The 22,541-nt window shown below is 39.1% G+C and overlaps 1 protein-coding gene and 1 long non-coding RNA gene across 24 annotated transcripts in view; one reads left to right on the top strand and one right to left on the bottom strand.

The window, feature by feature from the left end:
* The window catches only part of LOC102162169, a 58,713-nt gene extending 42,930 nt beyond the window's left edge, over positions 1-15,783 (bottom strand). For both annotated transcript variants that reach the window (XR_002346143.1, XR_002346144.1), the window contains exon 1: positions 15,702-15,783. This is a non-coding gene — a long non-coding RNA (uncharacterized LOC102162169). The remainder of the gene's footprint in view (positions 1-15,701) is intronic.
* The window catches only part of GPHN (gephyrin), a 567,900-nt gene continuing 560,665 nt past the window's right edge, over positions 15,307-22,541 (top strand). For 13 of the 22 annotated variants that reach the window (XM_021098004.1, XM_021098002.1, XM_021098003.1 and 10 more), the window contains exon 1: positions 16,323-16,765. In XM_021098004.1, the coding sequence (XP_020953663.1) occupies positions 16,702-16,765 (64 nt within the window). In that variant the 5' untranslated portion in view covers positions 16,323-16,701. 22 annotated transcript variants of the gene reach the window in all.

Raw genomic sequence — 22,541 nt, forward strand, 5'->3', positions numbered from 1 at the left:
AGAACTTTCTGAATTTGTTTCAACTGCCACCTAAAATCATCTCACTATTGAATTTTGGGAAATAGCAATTTAGTGGGAAAAGCACTGGATTTAGAGTCAGATATGTGAGTTGCAGGCCTTACTCAGGATACCTGGGCCAGTCATTTTGTTTCAGTGTTTTTCTTTACCTAAAACACCCATATCATGAAAACATATGGTTTTGTGTAACCTTCACAATAACTTTATGGGGTGGGTAGTATAGAACAAGAAACTAGTTCAGAGAAGCCAGACTGTATATCCAAAGCTCACCTCCTACAATATAAAGTGACAGTATTCCAGTATGTGATTTCTCATGACTTTTCCACCTCTAAAGGCTATGATTTGAACCCAAGCTTATTACTTGTTTAATGTATAATCCTCCCAATAAAGAATCATACATCCAACATTAATCTGTTCAGTAACAAAAGAAATGGCATTTCCAAAATGAGTTGACAGATTTGTAATTCTGCATTTATCCCAGTAGGTGGCACCAATCACATCCAGGCCTCTAGTCCATAAATAGCGGTAATTCAGGAAACTGCAGGGAACCATTAGTCTTCTATCCCCCTTAGGACAAAATGTGCTACATTTATATATCAAATGAAAAAAGAAAAAAACTATTGATATTTTTTCCATGTTTCATGATGCTGAGTTTTATTACTGGCAGCCTTGATTATACCATATTAAATTCAGTATTCTGCTGCAAAATCTGTACCTATTACTCCACTCTGAACTACTGTGTCCTCCATTCCAAAAATAGCCACTCTCCATTTCCTCCCCAATCTCTATCTAATATTGTTTTTTTTTCCCCTACCACAGATAAATCAGTGATTAGAACAAGGAATTAAAAAATCAGGCATTTGGGCAAGGCGGTGATTTTTTGAAGTTTAAGTACTTAATTGTTACTGTATAATGTTTCATTACCTTTAATTTCAAAAGAATTGAATTTCACAAACCTGTCTTAAAGAAAGGCTAGCATGTAATTTTGGACACACCTCCCAGCAAATCAGGGTACAGCCCTTCTGTTATTTCCAAGTGGAGGGAGGGGTTTTCCCACTGCTTCTAGCCAGAATTCTTCCTCCCACGTCAGTTGTCCTGTGTGCTGGTTGGCTGCATTGCAGTGGTGTGATCTATTTGGTTTGGCAAAATATAATCCTATGTTAATACTGACTTTGTTAGACTTCAAGAAATCCCTATTTGCAAATTCCCTTGAGGCTCAGGTTGCAGCATTATCATTGTCAGTCTCACCTTTTTAGCATACTGCATCACCTAGTCTTAGAGAAGAAAAAAACATTTTATACCCAAGGTGAATCTTTCCTTTTGGTCATTCCAGAGACAGGTCACATTTAAAGCGATTTACTTCCAGTCCAGTGTAAAATTACAATTTGACCTAGAGTATATGGCTGCCTTTCCCAGGCTTCTATAGAGTCAAGAGAGCAGTCCTTGGCCTTGGCAGTCACCTATCTTAAAGAATACAGACACAAAACAATCTTTAAATTCCGCTGTTTCCCATCGCACCTGCTGGTGTTTAAAGAAGAGGTTTATCTTCCATAGTAATAGAACAGGTGAATAAGACACTTGATTTTCTCTCCTCTCCCCTCCCCCACTCCTGAACCCCCACCCCAACTCAGCATTTCCTTGAGCTCTTTTGAGAAGATGCTGAAGGTTGCATGTGAATATTTTGCTACACTTATAAATTCAGATGAAAGCCCAGTGCGGTGGGAAATGAATACTCTTGAGACCTTATTTATTCTATAACTCTCTCTATTCTGAAAGCAAATCATTCTCTCTGGCTTTAACCTTTACTTCACTTCAGTATTACTCTTCCTGATAGCTGAAATACACTCCAGCAGGTGCTGCTGAAAGGAAAATAGTAGTGTTAAGCTAAAATTCTGAAAGGCAGGGGCGGAAACCCACAGCTAGCTCAAATCTGGGTCCTTGATAAGTAGCATTGCTCTCAAACAGGCTTTTTAAAGCTTTGCAGCAGCTTGAACCTTCTGAATGTCAGTGTTAGGTTCATGGTATTAGTAGGTCATGAAGTTAATTTCTAAACTAGGTCACTCTTTCACTTCCTACAGAACCCCACAGAAGTCCAGGGGAGAATAAAAGTCTTCTTTCCTGAATACAAATTTTGAAAGTTGAAAAAAAAATGGTATTTTTATTAAATTATGATTATTTAAATGACTGACAATAGGTTCTAAACTTTTTTGCAACACACATTCAGGAGAGCAACCGTTTGTCTAGGATAGAGTTGTCATATTTAGCTAATAGAAAGAAGATACCAGTTAAGTTTGCAGATAAACAACTTTTTAGTATAAATGTGTCTCAAATATTGCATGGGATATACTAAAAATTATTTGGTGTTTATTGACATCCAAATTTAGCAGTGACTCACACACCTACAGTCAACTAATCTATGATAAAATGGTAAGAATATTCACTGGAGAAAAGACAGCCCCTTAAATAAGTGGTGCTTGGAAAACTGGACAGCCACATGTAAAAGAATGAAATTGAAACACTTCCTAACACCATACACAAAAATAAACTCAAAATGGATTAAAGACCTAAATATAAGACCAGATATTATAAAACACTTAGAGAAAAGCATAGGCCAAAAACTCTAACATAAACCACAGCAACATCTTCTCAGATCCACCTTCTACACTAATGACAATAAAAACAAAAATAAACAAATGGGACTTAATTAAAATTCAAAGTTTCTGCACAGCAAAGGAAACCCTAAACAAAACGAAAAAACAACCCACAGAATGGGAGAAAATATTTGCAAATGAAGCGACTGACAAGGGATTAATCTCCAAAATTTACAAACTCCTTCTGCAGCTCAATACCAAAAAAAAAAAAAAAACAAAGAACCCCATCAAAAAATGGGCAGATCTAAACAGACAGTTTTCCAAAGAAGACACACAGATGGTCAAAAAACACATGAAAAGAGTTTAACATCACTCATCATTAGAGAAATGCAAATCAAAGCCACTATGAGGTACCACCTTACACCAGCCAGAATGGCCATCATCAAGAAGTCTACAAACAATAAATGCTGGAGAGGGTATGGAGAAAAGGGAATGCTATTACACTGTTGGTGGGAATGTAAATTGGTGCAACCCCTGTGGAAAACCGTATGGAGATTCCTCAGAAAACTCAAAATAGAATTACCATTTGATCTAGCAATCCCAGTCTTGGGCATCTATCCAAAGAAAACCATGACTCGAAGACACATGTATTCCAATGTTCGTTGAAGCACTATTTACAATAGCCAAGACATGGAGACAACCTAAATGTCCATTGGCAGAGGAATGGATAAAGAAGATGTGGTACATATACACAGTGGAATATTATTCAGCCATTAAAAGGAAATTAACAGCATTTGCAGCAACATGGATGGACCTAGAAATTATCATGCTGTGAAGTTAGTCAGACAGTGTGACACCAACATCAAGTGCTATCACTTACATGTGGAATCTAAAAAAAGGACACAATGAACCTCTTTGCAGAACAGATACTGACTCACAGACTTTGAAAAACTTATGGTTTCCAAATGAGACAGGTTGGGGGGTCAGGGGATGCGCGGGGGTTTGGGATGGAAATGCTGTAAGATTTGGTTGTGATGATTGTTGTACAACTATAAATGTAATTGAGTAAGAAAAAACACTAGAAAAAAAAATCAAATTTAACAGTGACTTATATTTTGGTCTGGCAACTCTAATCTAAAACAGACTCACCACAGAGCCTGTTTAGTACCCTGCAATTCTCCTCCTTTCCCCATTTATTGCCTCCCTTCTCCATCTCTCTCTCCGCCTGCACCTGTCTTTCTCTCTGCCTCCTCTTTCTCATCCCCACCCCCACCTTTATCTTGCTTGTTCTCTGTTGTCCATTGTTTGCCATTTTTGTGGAATATGTATCTGGGTTATCAGAGGGTGTGCATATTATGTAACTTATCTCACTTCTTCATTTAAAAGTTGTACTGGAAGCACACTTTGTAGGCTCTTAGAAAACATTATTTTTACTTGATGTAATCGTCAAACGATTCCAACCCCCTCACCCTGTGGGACATGAACTCTCAACAGAAAAAAAGATTGACCACTTCACCTTTTAAAATATTGTTCAAAGTTTCCTGGTGACTCAGTGGGTTAAGCATCCAGCATTATCACTGCTATGGCTCTGGTCACTGCTGTGGCATGGGTTCAATCCCTGGCCCAGGAACTTCTGCATGCCACAGGCACCGCCAAAAATTTTTTAAAAATTGTTTGATGAAGTTATTTTCAAAAACAATAATTAGAAAATCCACATCAATACTAACACCACAGTCAGTCCTACAGTGATACAATGAGATGATAATATGATGAATGCTAATAGCCTTGCAACTCCAAATGAAACTAGCTGTTTTTTTACCTCAAAGAAAGCTCCCATTTTCCTGATTTTTCCCATCAGGTACTACGGGCACTACAACCATAGGCAGAGAAACTCCTGGCAAAAATGAACCTAATGTGGTGAGAACTACTTTCATTTTTTAAATCATTTTAAAGGGTTGAATAGACAGTGGGTATAGATTTTTGGAATGCATTTGTTAATGTACATTATAATTTAGTATTTTTAGAGGATCTGCAAAGCGAATGCCAGGACAGTTGGTGTTTTAGCTGTCATATATTTCTTTCTTTCTTTTTTTTTTTTTCCCTGTCTTAGAGAATTCTGAGATCAAAGAACTACACAGAACAACAAGGAGCTAAAGGAAGTCAGTTTGATGATGGAAGAGGGAGGCTCTTTTTTCTAAGGTCAATGCCAGATGAAGTGCTGAAGGATTTGTAGGCTTTCACTCCATTTGCTTTGGACAGATTTAAAGACTAGGTACAGTCATTTGTGTTAATTAAAACCTCTCAAACCTTTTTTTAGTACTGTTTCCATTTTCTCTCCCCCCCAAAATGGGTAGAAATGCTAGTTAGATTCTTGGCCTTAAGCATGTCAGGAATTTAGTTATTTAGGAATTGTAAACAGTCTCTGATTATTTTGATAGTTTTGTGGGGTTTTTTGGTCTTTTTAGGGCCACACCTGAGGCATATGGAACTTCCCAGGCTAGAGGTCGAATCGGAGATGCCTACACCACAGCTCAAGCAACTCTGGATCCTTTAACCCACTGATGGAGGCTAGGGATCAAACCTGAGTCCTCATGGATACTAGTGGAGTTTGTTACTGCTGAGCCAAGATGGGAACTCCTATTTTGATAGCTTTTGATTTTCGACTGGATTCAAACCACATTGTGTGCTGTTAACAAGTCCATAAGAAGCTGCTCCTCTCCACCTCTGAAGTGTTAATTTTGGGGCAGATCCTCCACAGGCAAATGAGCAAAAGGAGGTACCAAATAAGGAAATAATACTCAGACTCCTCTTACTCTCTCACCCACCACATCTATCTGCCCTTTGATACTGCCTCCTAGTTATCTATTCCTTGAATATCTTCTACTGTCCTAGTACCACTCTCTTTCCTGCCTGGATTTCCACAGCCTCTTAATTAGTTTCCCTGTTTCCAGTCCCTCTAATCCATCTTCCACAGCACCACCGAAAGTTATCTTTTCTAAAAGAGAAATGAGATCATGTCACTTCCCTACAGTTTCCCTTTGACTTTAGTATAAAGTCCAAACTCCTTCACAAATCATATAATGATCTGCCTTCTACCTACAGCCCCAGTCTCATCTTTCACTATAACCCCCTTCCCTCATCCATCTATATTGAGCTGTACAGAAATATTTGCAGTTCCCCTGATGCCCCATGAGTTCTGTTATTTCCATGCCTTTGCACAGAGTTGTTCCTCTGCCTGAAAGATTCTTCTCTTCTTGTCTGCTTGACCATTGCCTATTTCTCCCAAGGCAGTGGTGCCATTCTGCTATCCCAGTAATTCTCAATCCTGGTTGTGTATTAGAATCTCCTTGGGAGCTTTTGAAAACACCAATTCACTAAGTTCCTCTCCAGATCATTTAAATCATGATCTCTGAGAGAGGGAGAGGGCAAAAGCATCTGTATTTTTTAAAAGCTCCCCAGGAAATTCTTATGTGCAGCCAGGTTTGAGAATCACTCTTCTAGTCTCTCTTACCTCTATCATAGCACTTAAAAAACTATAGTGGAGTTCCCTGGTAGTATAGCAGATTAAGGATCCAGTGTTCTCACTGCTGAGGCTTTGGCTGATGCTGTGATGTGGGTTCCATCCCTGGCCATGGAACTTTTGCATGCCATGGGTGCAGACAAAAAAAAAAAAAAAAAAAAAAGAAAGAAAGAAAGAAAGAAAAAGAAAAAACCCAAACCAAAAAACTATATTCCAATTATTTGTTTATCCACCTATCTCCCTTACCAAACTGTGAGGCCCAGGACTGTCTTGCTCATCTTTTTTTTGTTTGTTTGTTTTGTTTTGTTTTAGGGCACATGGAGCTTCCCAGGCTAGGGGTTGAATGGGAGCTATAGCTGCCGGCCTATACCATAGCCACAGCAACATGAGACCGAGCTGTGTCTGGGATCTACACCACAGCTCACAGCAATGCCAGATCCTTAACCTACTGAGCGAGGCCAGGGATTGAACCCGTATCCTCATGGATACTGGTCAGGTTCATTTCCACTGAGCCACAACAGGAATTCTTGTTCATCTTTTCATGTCAGCCACCTAACACAGTACCTAGTATTTAATAGAGGCTCAGATATTACATGTGGCCCACAGAAAGTTAATTCCAAAATCCCAGGTCTTTTCACACCCTGTCCTGAGTCAGTATGATACCACTGGAACATATTGTAGTCCCTGTGATCTTCAGATCTTTTTTTTAAATTAAGCTGTCATTAATTTTCTATCACATGTCAATAGAAAGAAAGTTGATTTGTTATAAAACATTTCATAACTTGTAGGAATCCTTGGTGTGGGTAATAAGTAAAGTAAGCCAACTGATTAAAAATCATCCTTCTCCCAATGTCAATTTAAATTTTTAAAGGTGGCTTTAAAGGCGGATTGTTATTTTTTTATTTTGGCCACATCTGCAACATGTAGACGTTCTCAGACCTGGAACTGAACTCACACTACAGCAGTGACCCGAGCCACAATGTCAGATCCTTAACCCACTGAGCCACCAAGGGACTCCTAATAACGGATTTTTTAAAATGTACTTTTGGATTGGAAAAGTTTAAATGAACTCACAGAATTAGGGCATTTGTTGGGACTTTAAATAAGTATAAATCTCCATCACTTTACAGAAAGAACACTGCATTTCAGATATGCTGAAAGGGTACCCAAAGGCCCACAGTTAACTGAAGCTATTAGCAGTTAAGCTAATTACTGGAGCCTAGGTGTTATTACTGCCAGTTAGTATTCCAATTTAATTCATATCTTTCCTCTCTTGACCACAAAAATAACAGGCTTTGCAGTCCTGAGACAATTAGTATCATGTTCTACCAACTGAGTTAGCTGAGTGTGTAATCCACATTCTGTTTCAAGAAAGCCACCTCTTGTACTTAATTTAGCCTTCTGTGCTTTAGCAGTCCTGAAACATTTTCCAAGTCAGTTAGATTAGACAGAGCAATGAAAACAAAAAATCAGGAATGTAAAATCTGTACCACTGACTATCTTGAATAAGCCATTTAATCTCAGGGCCCAATTTTAAAGCTGAGTTAAAAAAACACCATTCAAATGTTTTAAAATCATTTTTTGTTTGTTTTTACCACTGAAATGGGTTTAGATGAGGATCTGGCCTTTTTTTTTTTTTTTTTCATGAACCAAGACAAGAAATAAACAATTCACTTGCTAGCAGATATGTATAACTTCTTAAAAAAGGAATCATCTGCCGTCTCTAAAGTATCCATGGCATGTTCATTATCATCAGGCTTATGACTTTTCCCTCAAATGCTCCAAATCTTTCAACCTCATCAAAACACAAAACTGAAATAGTATAACCTTTTATTCTACTGTCTTTAAGACTTCACATTGGACTCTGACTTGCACCTATAAGGCAGAGCAAAGTTATCAGTTAGACTGGCTGGCTATGCATGGGTATCTGCATTTTGATAAATCCAGGATACGGATCTCAGCTTTGTGGGAACAAATTGATTTGGTCAACTTACCCAACATATCAGAGACTCATTCGAGAGAACCAAACTCCCAAGAGAATCACTGATAAACTCAGTATTAGTTTAAATTACAGACAAGGCTTTACCTTCCATTGTGGTTGGAATATGTCTATATTTATGACATTTCCATCTCAGAATCAAATTATTAGGGAAACTGAATTAGTGATTGGAAAGTATTGGTGGCACTGAAACATTACAATTTTATACTCATAATATTCCAGTTATGTTTCTCTGAGAATAAAAACCCTGATATTTTTTACTATACTTGGGAGATGCATTTCAATTTTAAGTTCAATTGAGGAAAACTCTATCCTATCAGTAATACATTTAATAACCATAATCTTGGGTAGTGCTATTTTTGTGGCTCATTTATTTTACCTTGACATTCTAGCTATTCAGGGCATATGTACTAACATTTCACTCCAAAAGTTGTCTTTTCACAATGACCATAAAGTGATTAGTAGTATTTGTCACACTTCTTTCCTAAATGAAATAGGGCCAACAACTGTCTGCTACTTTCATCTTTGGTTTAGAATTGTAATCATAAAAGGGCCCAAGTGACAGTATGCAATATTTTGTCTTAGGCTTTTGGATCTAGGCAGAAAATCCAGCTTTAGTATTGTTTGTGTGAACTATGGCCACTTTAAGTGGTGACTCCTTTTACAGGCATAGCCTTCTGCAAGCTGTTACATGCCAAGGCAAATTTCTAACAGCCCTGGAGTTGGGCTAAGCCTGCATTGTTAGCAACTCAAAGTCCCTATTGCTTCATATGTTATGTATTTAATCATCAAATATTAGGACATGAGAAAAAAACAAGGTTCTGTGTTGGAAAGGGGTGCTTGCTCTGTACCCAATCAATTCCACAGCAGTAGATCCATAGGCAGATAAATATGAAATGTAATTATTACATAGTAATATGAAATTTTTCAAGACAGCTGAAAACTCCATCATCTCTGCATTCTTTACAAATTTATCTTGCTTCCTAACATTTTAAACTTTTACTAAGGTTCATTTTAAGCTAAAATACTGGATAAACATTACCGTCAACCATATTTCCTCTAGATATTAGTCAGTTTGGGAGAAAATGAAGTTACTTAGGTTAACGAAATAATTTTTGTTGCTTTTATGGAGACAAAAATATTTTTATAGGGTATCTGGGCTTTGACTATGTGGAAATCAATTAATAATAATAATTTAAGAAAAGCATAGTGATTTTGAATTTTAAAAAAATTCTCTTAAGCTCAATCCATGTCAATGGTTAAGTCTGGGACTATCTTTTCTTGACTTATGAATACTGAATCCTAAAAACTGAAGGTCTTATAAGCAGAGCCCATTTAGGAAATCAAATAGCTTCTGAACACAATGTTATTTTTATTTAACAAATATCATTCTCCTTTCCCTTATATAATAATTCCTTCCTCTTCAAGCAAAAATCATACTCCTCTCCTTTGTATATCCTTTCTTTGAATTAAGTAGGGAGAAAAACCAGTGCTTTCTTTAGATATAAAACTTTCTTGTTTCTGATGTCCTTCTTTCATCAGATAAGCAGTCTGATAAGTGGTGTCCTTCTTTCATCAGATAAGCAGTCTGGTAAGTTGTGACCTTGTCAGGACACACTGGGAAGAGCTTCTCTATCTTCTGAATATTAACATGAAATAATGTGGGTAGGATCAAAGGTATAAATTAGAGTCCTCAGAAAAGAATAAAATCTTACTATATGGTGGAGAGAGATAGGAGTCTGAAAGAGTGAACTAACTACTAATCTATCAAGTCACCAGCCTTATAAATGGTACCCAGATACATCCTCCCTTGATCTTAAGACAATTTGTAGGGTACAATTGATTCTGATCCTCTGGGTGAGCACATGACTGAAGCCTAGCCAGTCGGAAAATGTTACTCTCTTTGCCTTAGTGTTTTTGGGATGCAGACATGACCTAAACTTAAGGTTTCCAAGTATTTTGGTCTCAGGATCCCTCTAATTTTAAAAATTGCTTTTGGCTTAAACTAGGATCAGTCACTTGCAACCAAAAACATCCTCGTACATGTGGATTTCCAGTTTGGGACCTCAGAGGAAGAGAGTAGGTAAGGGTGAGGAAAAATACAAAGGGACAGGTTACAAAATAATTATTCAAGCAGCAGTCAGGGCAGCAGAACTATACTATCGAAAGCCCAAGGAAGGAAAAGTTCAAATTTATTTTAATAAACATGGCAGACATTGGAAAATACGGTCCTAGTTGTTCCCAAATAAGTATCATCAAACTCCATGAGCAATTGAGGTGGCTTAGCTCCATTTCTCTAAAAGATAACAAGGGCATCAGAACTAAAATCAAAATGTCAATTTCATTAGTAGGAATGAATAAATTTACCTTATTAGACTTTGGAAAATTCTAATTTAGAAAACTACTTCTCACCAAAAAAACAAAATAAAACAAAACAAAAAAACAAAAAAAGTTCTCGTTGTGGCATAGTGGTTAACGAATCCAACTAGGAACCATGAGGTTGCGGGTTCGATCCCTGGCCTTGCTCAGTGGGTTAAGGATCTGGCATTGCCGTGAGCTGTGGTGTGGTTGCAGACACGGCTTGAATCCTGCGTTGCTGTGGCTCTGGCGTAGGACGGTGGCTACAGCTCCGATTAGACCCCTAGCCTGGGAACCTCCATATGCTGCGGGAGTGGCCCCAGAAATGGCAAAAACACCAAAAAAAAAAAAAAAAAAAAACAAAAAAAACCTACTTCTGAGGGAAAAGCATTAGGCTACTTGGGTCAACTATTAAAAATTTCCCCACTAGTCTCTATCCTACAGAGCTGCATTTCCTCTAAAAATATATCTAATTTCTAAATCCCAGCTTTTAAAGAAAACTTTGAACATTCTAATAGGCTGAATTTGTAATTTATATGTTTTCATGGATATACACAGAAATGTAATCTATCACTGCCTGTACTGGGTTGAATAGTGTCCCCTTGAATTTTATATCCACCTAGAACTTTAGAATGTGACCTGTTTGGAAAGAGGGTCTTTGTAGCTGTAATTAGTTAAGATGGGGTCATACTGGATTCAGATGCGCCCTAAATTCAGTGACTGGTGTCCTTATAAGAAGGGCGAGTGAAAAAACACACAGGGAAGAGGTCCATGTGAAGACAAAGGCAAAGACTGAGTAATGCAATTATAAGCCAAGGAATTCCCAGAATTGTCGGAAACCATTAGAAGCTAGAAAGAGGCAAGGAAGAATTCCTCCTTAGAGCTTTTAGAAGGAGTATGGCCTTGCCAACCCTTTGATTTTTAGACTTCTGGTCTCCAGAATCACGAGAGAATCCATTTCTGTTGTTTTAAGCCACTGAGTTTGTGGTACTTAGTTATAGCAGCCATAGGAACTAATACATTGCCTAATTCAGCCAGTCAACAGTTCATCTAAGCTGCAAAGCTACCACTTTATTTAAAGGATGAAGAAAAAGGCCCATATTCGTTTAAGGTTATAGAACCTATTAATGGGCAGATTTAGAACTTATCTCTGAAAATTCAAGACATTTTAAAATCATTTCTAATTTAGGAGTGCTAGAGGGAATAAAGGTAAAAGTAACATAAAGGTAACAATGTAACCAAATATCTGCTCTTCACCTTTAGTTTGAGATAAAGGAAAGGATTCTCTTGGACATTCACCCATACAGCTCTCATTCAAAACTTGCTAAAAATCCAGGCTCTATGGTGACAGATTATTATAGAAACTGGGTGTATAATATCTGTCTTCAATTTTAAATCTACTCTCAAAAATACTCAAATTCTTATAAAGGTAAAAATTTCCCATGACTGAAGCAGGAAGAAATAAAAAAATATGAACAGACCATTACAAGTAATGAAATTGAATCTGTGATTAAAAAACTTCCAAAAAACAAAAGTCCAGGACCAGATGGCTTCACATTTAAATTCTACCAACATTTAGAGAAGAGTTAATGCCTATCCTTCTGAAACTAAAGCAAAAAATTATATGGGAAGGAATACTGTCAAACTCATTTTATGAGGCCACCATCAGCCAGATACCAAAACTTGACAAAGATACCAGAAAAAATTAAAATTGTAGGCCAATGTTTCTGTTGAACATAGATGCAAAAATCCTCAATGAAATACTAGCAAACTGAATCCAGCAATACACTAAAAGGCTCATATACCATGATCAAGTGGGATTTATCCCAGGGATATAAGGATTTTTCAATAACAGCAAATCAATCACTGTGATATACCACATTTATGAATTGAAGAATAAAAACCATATTCAACCATATCTCAATAGATGCAGAAAAAGCTTTTGATAAAATTCAACCCATTTATGATAAAAACTCTTCAGAAAAGTGGCCGCAGAGGGAACATATCTCGACATAATAAAGGCTATATATGACAAACCCAGAGCTGACATTATACTCAAGAAAAAATAAAATCATTTCCTCTAAGACAGGGAAGAGATAAGGATGCCCATTCTCACCACTTTTATTAAGCATAGTTTTGGAAGTCCTAGCCACAACAATCCCAGAAGAAAAATAAAAGGAATCTAAATTGGAAAAAAAAGCAGTAAAACTGTCACTGTTTGGAGATGACATAGAAAAATCCTAAAAATGCTACCATAAAACTACTAGACCTCGTCAATGAATTTCGTAAAGTTGCAGGATACAAAATTAATACACAGAAATCTGTTGCATTTCTATACACTAAGAATGAAAGTTCAGAAAGAAATCAAGGAAACAATCCCATTTACCATCTCATCAAAGAGAATAAAATATCTATGAATAAATCTACTTAAAGAGGCAAAAGACCTGTAGCCCAAAAACTCTAAGATGCTGATGAAAAAAACTGGAGACAACACAGATGCAAAGATATATTGTGTTCTTGGTTTAGAAGAATCAATATTGTCAAAATGACTATATTACCCAAGGCAATCTACTGATTCAATGCAACCCTTAATTTTAATTTTTTATTTTTGGCCTTGCCTGCAGCATGTGGAAGCTCCTGGGCCAGGGATCAAACCTGCAACACAGCAGTAGCCAGAGTCACAGAAGTGACAATGCCAGATCCTTAACCTGCTGAGCCACCAGGGAACTCCTTATCAAATTATCAATGGCATTTTTTTTCACAGAACTAGAACAAAAAATTTTTTAATCTGTATGGAAACACAAAAGACCCAAAATAGCCAAAGCAATCTTGAGAGAAATAAATGGAGATGGAGGGATCAGGCTCCCTGACTTCAGACTATACTGCAAAGCTATAGTAATCAAACAGTGTGGTACTGGCACAAAAACAAACACAAAGATCAATGGTACAGGATAGAAGGCCTAGAAATAAACCTGTATTTCTTATATCAATTAACCACTTATATCAATCTACAACAAAGACAGAATATACAATGGGGAAAAGACAGTCTCTTCAATAAGTAGTGCTGGGAAAATGGGACAGCTGTATTTAAAGAATGAAATTAGAACATTCTCTAACACCATATACAAAAAAATAACCAAAAAAAGGTTTAAAGACCTAAAATAAGACTAGGTACTATAAAACTCCTAGAAGAAAACATGGGCAGACCCTCTTTGACATAAATCACAGCAATATCTTTTTGTATCATCTCCTAGAGTAATGGAAATAAAAACAAAAATAAACAAGGACCTGATTAAACTTAAAAACTTTTGGACACCACAGGAAACCATAAGCAAAAGAAAAAGACAACCCACAGAACAGGAGAAAATATTTGCAGACAATGAGACTGACAAGAGATTAATCTCCAAAATATACAAATAGTTTATATAGCTCAATATGAAAAAAAACCTAACAACCCAGTCAAACAATGGGTAGAAGATGTAAATAGACATTTCTCCAAGGAAGACACACAGATGGTCAACAGGCACATGAGAAGATGCTCAACACTGCTAACTATTAGAGAAATGCACAACAAAACTACAGAGGTATCATCTCACTCTTGTTAGAATGACCATCATCAAAACGTCTACAAATAATAAAGGAACTCTTCTACTCTGTTGATGGGAATGTAAACTGGTACAGCCACTATGGAGAGCAGTTATGGATGTTCCTTAAAAAACTAAAAATCAAGTTACTATATGATCTTGCAATCCCACTCCTGGGCATATGTCTGGAGAAAAGTACAGTTCAAAAAGATACAGGCAGCACTATTTACAATAGCTGAGACATGGGAGCAAATGTCCATCAGCAGAGGAATGCGTAAAGAAGATGTGGTATATGTATAAATAAATATATACAATGAAATATTATTCAGTCATAAAAAGTGAATGAATGAAATAATGCCATTTGAAGCAACATGGGTGGACCTAGAGATTATCATACTAAGTAAAATAAGTCAGAGAAAGACAATATTATACGATATTGTTTCTCTGCGGAAACAAATGAAAAAACCCAAATGAACTTATTTACAAAGCAGAAACAGACTCACAGACATAGAAAACAAAACTTAGGGTTAGGGGAGTTCCCGTCGTGGTGCAGTGGTTAACGAATCCGACTAGGAACCATGAGGTTGCGGGTTCGGTCCCTGCCCTTGCTCAGTGGGTTAAGGATCCGGCGTTGCCCTGAGCTGTGGTGTAGGTTGCAGAGGCGGCTCGGATCCTGCGTTGCTGTGGCTCTGGCATAGGCTGGCAGCTACAGCTCCGATTCGACCCCTAGCCTGGGAATCTCCATGTGCCGCGGGAGCGGCCCAAAGAAATAGCAAAAAAAAAAAAAAAAAAAAAAAAAAAAAAGACAAAAAAAACCACTTAGGGTTAGGAAAAGGGAAAGGGAGGGAGGGAGGGATAAATTAGGAGGTTGGGGCTAACATACACACACTATCTATATATATAAAGTAGATAACCAACAAGGATCTAGTGTATATAGCACAGGGAATTATACTAAATATTTTGTAATAACCTATAAGGACAAAGAATCTGAAAACACACACGCATATGACTGAATCATTGTGCTGTACACCTGAAATTAATACAGCATTGTAAATCAACTATACTTCAATTAAAAAAGAAAACTAGCAATACACTTACTCAAGAGATTTTACTAATTAAATTTATCTCGCCTAAATGCCTTCCATCATACCCTTTGTATTCCCATTATTTAACATGAAATACAGAATGTGAATTAGAGGATAAATCCACATTCTAGTTGGAACAATGAAACTAATAACCATCCAGTTGAGATTTTTATTGCATAAAATGTTGCCAGTAATACATTTTTGACACTTTTTCATTTTTATGCTTCCCAGTTTTACCATAGCTGAGAAGAAAAAAATGTTTACATACATGTGTATATGATTTATTTCAGAAGTTGAAAAATCTAGAAAGAAGGAAACTAAGAAACTGATGTTAACTAGCCACAGGTGATTAATAACACATTATATGAAAGACAGATGAAAATAAGTGGCAACAAACTATTTTCACGGTAATCTCATATCCCACTAATACCGAAGTGAAAATTGCCACCACCGAGGTTCTGTTTTCAGTTTTGTGATTGTGGGTAGGGTGAGATGAACACGTTTTTCTCATTCTCTAAGACTGGTGCTTTTCACCTAAAAGCACACCTTTTAGCGACGAAGCCTGTGGCCAGAAAACCACGGGACAGCGGAAGAGAAGCCGCTTCTCAAAATGCTCTACCCCAGGCTTCCAGGCTAGTGAAGATCCACCGCAGGAGGGAACTTGGCGTTGGGAAATCTGCTGGCAGGCGAGCCCGCTTTAAAGCAAGAGGGAGGATGAGGCAGGACTGGATACCTCCGCTTTCGCTCACCGCAGGTTGTCACGGGTAGCTGCGGTTCTGCCACCCACGCATCTTGCTAAGGCATCTCCAGGTTCCCCAGCGCCTTTCCTCGTTCCTCAGGAGAGCCGCTCGCCCGCCCCAAGAGTTTGCCAGAGCTGAGCAAGACCAGGCGCCGGGCTCGGCAGGGGATTGCTTCTGTCTGGGGCTAGGCTGAGGCCGCGTTCGTGTCTCGCGCGCACCCGCTCCGCGTACTCCCAGCCAATCGGCCGCTACTCGCGCGCTCAGCGGCGTTCCCCATTCCAGCTCTGCCGGGCCGGGTCCTTCGAGCTCCCAGTACTCCTCTCCCGAGCTCTTCCCCTCCCCTCACTCTTCACGAGTTCCACGATTCTTGGTGTAGCTCCGCCCCTGTCCCCGGTTCCGCCCCCGCAACCTTAGGAGCATGTGCTCTCCTTTCCTCTGAATCTCCTGCTATCTAGCCGCCCAGGGTCTGGCGCTCCGCGGTGCGGCCCAGGTCTCTCCTGCCTAACTCGGACGCCTCCGCGCGTTCTCTCCGAGCAGCCACCGCGTCCCCCACCCGCAGCTCGCCACCTCCGACCCGGACTCGGGGTCGCGCGCCCCGACTCCGCCCCCTCCGCCAACTCGCGCACTCTGGGCCTTTCGCGCTTGGCCGCTGAGTGCCTGGCCGCCTCCCCCTCCTTCTTTGCTCTCCTCGCGCTCCACGGGCGCTCACACTCTCGCGCTCTCCGAGGCGAGCGCGCTCCCGGCCCGCGCGCTCCGGGCTCCGGCTTCTCCCGGCTCCTGTCAGTGCGGTGACTGCGCTGGGAAACATGGCGACCGAGGGAATGATCCTCACTAACCACGACCATCAAATCCGGGTCGGAGTCCTCACAGGTAACCAGGGGAGGGCGTCCAGGACCGCCGCGGTCACTGTCTCCGGCTTACCTAAGGCTTCTCGCCTGTGATGACCCTTCTCTAAGGCCTCGGGAGGAGGGAAGGGTGAGGAGGGGGTCGTGGGGGGGCGCGTTTTACAACCGTTGAGAATTGCTTGAGGTTGGGGTGTTCCCGCGGGGCCCCCCGGGAGCTGCGGCCAACCCCGTGGGGTGTCAGGCCCCAGTGCCTTCTCAGCCGAAGTCCCCGGCCCCTGGGGACAGAAGGGCCGGTGCGGCGGGCGCTGCGGGGCTCCGTGCTGCCGGTGCAGGCGGCCGGATCCCGGCTCCGCAGTCTGAAGCACGCCGCTCTCGCTGGCTCGCGCGCTTTCTTCGCTAAAGCTGGTCGCAGAGAGGGGGGAATCCCATTTCCACCCCCTCCCTCCTCTCCCTTCCCCCCACCTAGGCGGCCCGGCGCCGCTCTAGCCGTGCTTTGGCCGGGCACCGACCGGACACGACATGGGTGTTCACTAGACGAAACTCTGCTTCGCCTCAGACTGCCCCTCGCGAGCCGGACATCCCCTCAGCCACCCATGGGACACCCCTCGTCTCCCCTGGGAGGTAGGGATCCGCTAGCACCCGGACCTTGGAAAGTGTCTGCATTCCGCCTTCCTGAGCAAAGGGCCCTCTTCCCGCTTCTTCGTTTCTTTGGAGGGACCCGTTGTAGCCTGCGGCCGGGAATCAGCCCTTTTACTTGAGAGGGAAGGAGTCCCCGACTCTGGCTCCTCTGTCCCCTCCTTCTGGGAACCACCCCCCCCGCCCCCCTCCGGATGGTCCAGAGGCTTGTGAAGAAGCGCACTTTTCCCCGGTCGCGTTTCCCTCCCTCACGGAAGCCGTGTGTGCTCTGCATGTCTGATTCTGTTGCGTTGTGTTTGGGTAATATCCCTCAGTACGGCGACAGGCAGTTGCTGCAGGGCATGACTCCCGAGATGAATAGCAAGCCGATTTGTAGGGGTTTCTGCTGTGGTTCTCTTGGCAAGGTTTATATGTAATTGAGTGGCGAGGTGGGGGTTAAATAACTATATTTGGAACCTGAGGGCTTAGTTCGGAGTGAAGGAAATCCAAGACTTAACTGATGTGATTTCGGAAAAAGAAACCGTGTAGACGGGAATCCTAGTATTCTTCCCCCTTGCCCAGCCACGCGGGCGCGCGCGCGCGCACACACACACACACACACACACACACACACACACACTTAAAAAATTTTTTTCCCCTTGTCAGATTCTGACAGGTTGAAACGGTGCTCGAGAAGGGACTAAATTGAATGTGACTTGCTTTTATTATTAGGTAGAAAACATAGCTGGTAAGATAGAGAATGCAGAGTTTAATTTGACTGCTGAGTTTTATGAAAAAGATTTCCGAGGTACCCCTTCTGTCCTTTAAGTAAATGATGTTCTTTCCAATTGTTAATGGTTAATGTTATTGAATTTCCCTAATCGAAAGGCCCTGCAATAGAGAAACTGGTCAACCTAATTGAAGGGAATGGGACCCCCCCCCCCCCATCAGAAGATGCGCTGTTCTCTTCTTTTGTTGCTGAAGCGGTTGTCTTGTGCAAAGATTCAGTTATATCTCAGGAGTCTTGGAGTTGACATGGATGATTTTCAGAGAATCTCATAGCAGGATGTAAAAGTTTATATCCTATATCAACCCTCAACTTGCACTTTAAACTTTGGCTATGCTTTGAAAATTAGTAGAGTAGTGAGAGTGAAGCTTAATAGAACCAAGTATGTCAGCTACCCATGGAAATGAAAGGTCATAGTGTTTTAAAGTTAAACCATAGAGATTTAAAATTGTTTGTTTACTTAAGCTTTCTGTAATAGTTTTATTTAGGGAATCATCTTACCTGGGTCAAGTGACATTGTAGATAGTTGTTGTACAGAATATTTTGAAAGATGCAGATGTACCTCTGTATCTCTGCAGCTCACTAGGGATAACATTGGTATGCAAATAGCTTAAGGAAACAGTGTATGCAATCACTGTGCTAAAATTTTCTAAATAAATTACTTGTGCAATTGAGAGCTAAATATAAAAAGTATTCCACACTCAGTTGGAATAGGAGCAAATGTGGTTACCTGAAGGGAGAATTTGGTACCTTTATAGGAGGTAAGAAGAAACTGACATTTTCAAGGGGAATTAAAAATCAGTGGCAACCTTATAAGTGAGTATGTTGGTGAGGTTAAGATTCTTGAGAGAATAAAAATGTAATGCAAAAGCCCTGGAATGCCCAGGTAGGGTAGGTAGGTGGTATGAGCAGAATGTCAGGGAGAGTAGGTCATTTTGGTAGTAGAATGAAGGACAGTCTAGGGAAACTATCTCGTAAGAATGAGGTACTGTAGTTTAGGGGGGAAACTCTAGGGTCAGGAATAAAGATGTAGATGACGGAATGGAAAGGGAGTTGCAGATTTGGGAGAAGTGGTAGCAGAGGACAGTAGGATTTGGTGATAAATGATATTTGAAGTCAAATAACTGAGGCTTTTACTTGAAAAGTTATTGGTGTAAGTATTGGCTACTATGTTTGAGCCTGCAAACATGGAGAAGAATCAGAGAAAGGGGACTTCAGTTTGTGATTTTATTACAAACAACTTAATATTTGTGGTCTTAACATTGCAGGTGATTTGTGTGTGTGTGTGCTCACGTGTGTGCACACACACAGACCTAGAAAAATGAAACTGTGTTGCATAGTTTTGTCTTGTAGAACTTCCAAGTATTGAAGCTTTGCTATACGTAAAATTATTCTTAAGTAGTTAAGAAAATTGAATTGAGGCCACACTTAAAATTGGTTTTGTGAGTTATAATTTGTGGTTTTCTTAAAGTTAGAGGGCTTGTTTCCTCTCCATGCTTCATAATAGTGGTTTTCAGTATTTAATCTAAATCTGTTTTACAGAGGTTAGAGGAAAATATTATCTACCCACGCACACCTTTTATAATATGTTAGTATTTTGGTAAATATGTTGTTTGTAAAGTCTTTGACTTTCTGGTGACATCTTTGATAATCTATTGAAAGATAATAGTTATACTACTTTGAAACCTTTCATCTTCTAGGTGTTTTTGTAATCTTTATCTCAGCCATGAATTTGGCAAATGTGGTAGGCAGTCTATTTTAACTTCTCATCAAATGAATTAACTGTTACAATTTTGAAAGAATAATGGTAGGAAAATATTAGTAAAGGCATTTCGTTTTTGTATGACTATCTTGAATCATTTGGAACTTGGAAATCAGTATGATAGGTAATGTGGCATGGATATTTTAGTTATATTACTTTTTTTCGTCAGGAAAGTGGGAACATTTACATAGGTTATCATGGAAGATTTTATGTTGAAGATTATCATCTGTCTCTAAAAACTTTATTAGTAACTATTTATGTTGATCTGTTAGAAATGAAAGTTATGGTCTTTGGTGATCTTAAATCTATTTTTCAATATATCTGTTTCTGATGTTCTGTTTATAAAAGACTGAAGACAAAGTGATGATGAATAACATGAGAGAAATAAGTATCTTTTGCTCTGAAATTTAAAAAAACGGAAAGATGTAGGGTTTTTTTGTTTTTTGTTTTTTTTTTTTTTTTACAACTTCAGTAGTAATTATACTTACAGTCACTCTTGACAATTACATAGCAGGCTCACTCTATCACTGTATCAAATGTGGTACTTTTCACCTATTTTTTTCTATATCTGAAGAAGCTGCTTATCAAGGGAACACACTTTTTTACCACTGTAAAAGCTCCATGGAAACATAAGAAAAATAATGGATACATATATGTTTGTAATGTAGAATCAGGTCATGTTTCATTGTCTATTTAGTATCATATTAGCTAGCTAATGTTTGGTATACCAAAGCACTTAGCTAAAGGTGATAATCCCACCTAAATTTTCACTAGCAGTTGAGTGGCATGGATGAGAAAAAGATGCAAATTTTTAGGAAAGGATGTTTATTTTAAAATCATGTTTTTGCTCTAGTATATACATTTTATTGCTCTTGGGTTGTAGATTTGTAATCGGTGAGAAATATTAGACATATATAAAACTACATAATAGAGATTAAATAAAAGACTAATTGTAAGATAGAAACCAAAAATATTACATGTAGGGTGTATTTCTGTCATTCATAAAGTCATTCAAGATATTACAAAAACAGGAGTTCCCATCGTGCCGCAGTGGTTAACGAATCCGGCTAGGAACCATGAGGTTTCGGGTTCGGTCCCTGCCCTTGCTCAGTGGGTTAACGATCCGTTGTTGTTGCCGTGAGCTGTGGCTGGCGTAGGTTGCAGACGCGGCTCGGATCCCGCGTTGCTGTGGCTCTGGCATAGGCCGGTGGCTACGGCTGCGATTGGACGCCTAGCCTGGCAACCTCCATATGCCGCAGGAGAGGCCCAAGAAATAGCAAAAAGACAAAAAAAAAAAAAAAAAAAAAAAAAAAAAAAGGTATTACAAAAACACACGTTTAAAGCCAAGGAGATGATGATTGTATAACTCTGGAATCATTCGTTCCTTTATTTTAGTTCATTCCTCAAGCTTATATGTTACGAATGTCAATATTATTTTCTGAAAAGCCCATTTATTGATAAAGATATAAAAATATTTTGTTTTGAGAATGGATGTTGTCATTAAGTAGGCAGATCACTATTGCAAGCAAAAACTTTATCCTACAAAATGGAATTGAGTGTACTGGCAAACATAGCAATACTGATCTTATGTGACTGCTGCTAAAAAAAAAAACCTATTTCTCAAACTAGGTTGTTCTTCCATGAATTTTTGGTTGGAAGCAATGTATTGGATATTAAAGTAGAAAATCATTGCATTAACTTATAATGAATATATTTAATACTGTCACCACTGGCCAAAGACTATAAATTAGTAGTACATATACTGTTACATGTTAAGAGTTTTAACTATGTTAAGGACACATATGGCTCTCTGACTTTAATTGAGGTATATGGTGGAGAATCAGCAGTATGTTTGGAAATGATGGAAGAGTCTGTTTTTGCTTTTACTGGTGATAGAGTCCTGGTTAGGGTGAAACGTTGCTTTTTTGAAACAATAAAATAGATAAAATCTATACTGTGCACCTGTAAATAGGATTGAGAACTAAGTGTATTTGGAATTTGAGATGTTAAAAAAAGAAATCCTAGAAAAAGAAGGTAATGACAGCACAAGGGGTTTCTTCCTTCATATCTGGGCAGAGAAGATAAATACTAAGGAAGAAGAAAAGATTTAACCTGTTTAAAAGTAATTGGATCCATTGTTAATATGAATAGCATCAATCTTAATTTTTGAGCGACCTCCCCCAAAAGCAAATGCCTAATAAAGTACTGTCGTGTAGAAATTCTATTTAGGTTGTTTAATCAGTTCATAAGTGAATTTATATTTAATTGATTTAAACTGAGTGGAATTCTTATAAATGTTGTCATTAAAATAGAAACTCCAACAACTTTTACAGTAGTTTTGTCAGTAAGTATGTATTTGGAAAGAATGAAATTAAATTTACTATGCTTTTAAAATATGCCCTGATTTGAAATATAGAGGAGCAAGGAAATGTGATAAATTGAGCATTACAGTTTGTGCCCTGCTTCTTGATAACATAGTTTTCAAGGGATACGCTAAGGTTTCTAAGCCTTAGAATCTAAGCTATGGGAACAAACATAATAATTCTTGAAGCCTCAATTTTACTTGAGTATATAATTTAAACCACATTAATGATATAATAAGCATGAGTAAATTAGGCGCAAATGTAGAATTTTGAA

The sequence above is a fragment of the Sus scrofa genome, chromosome 7, assembly GCF_000003025.6.
Source record: "Sus scrofa isolate TJ Tabasco breed Duroc chromosome 7, Sscrofa11.1, whole genome shotgun sequence".
Lineage (NCBI taxonomy): Eukaryota > Metazoa > Chordata > Mammalia > Artiodactyla > Suidae > Sus > Sus scrofa.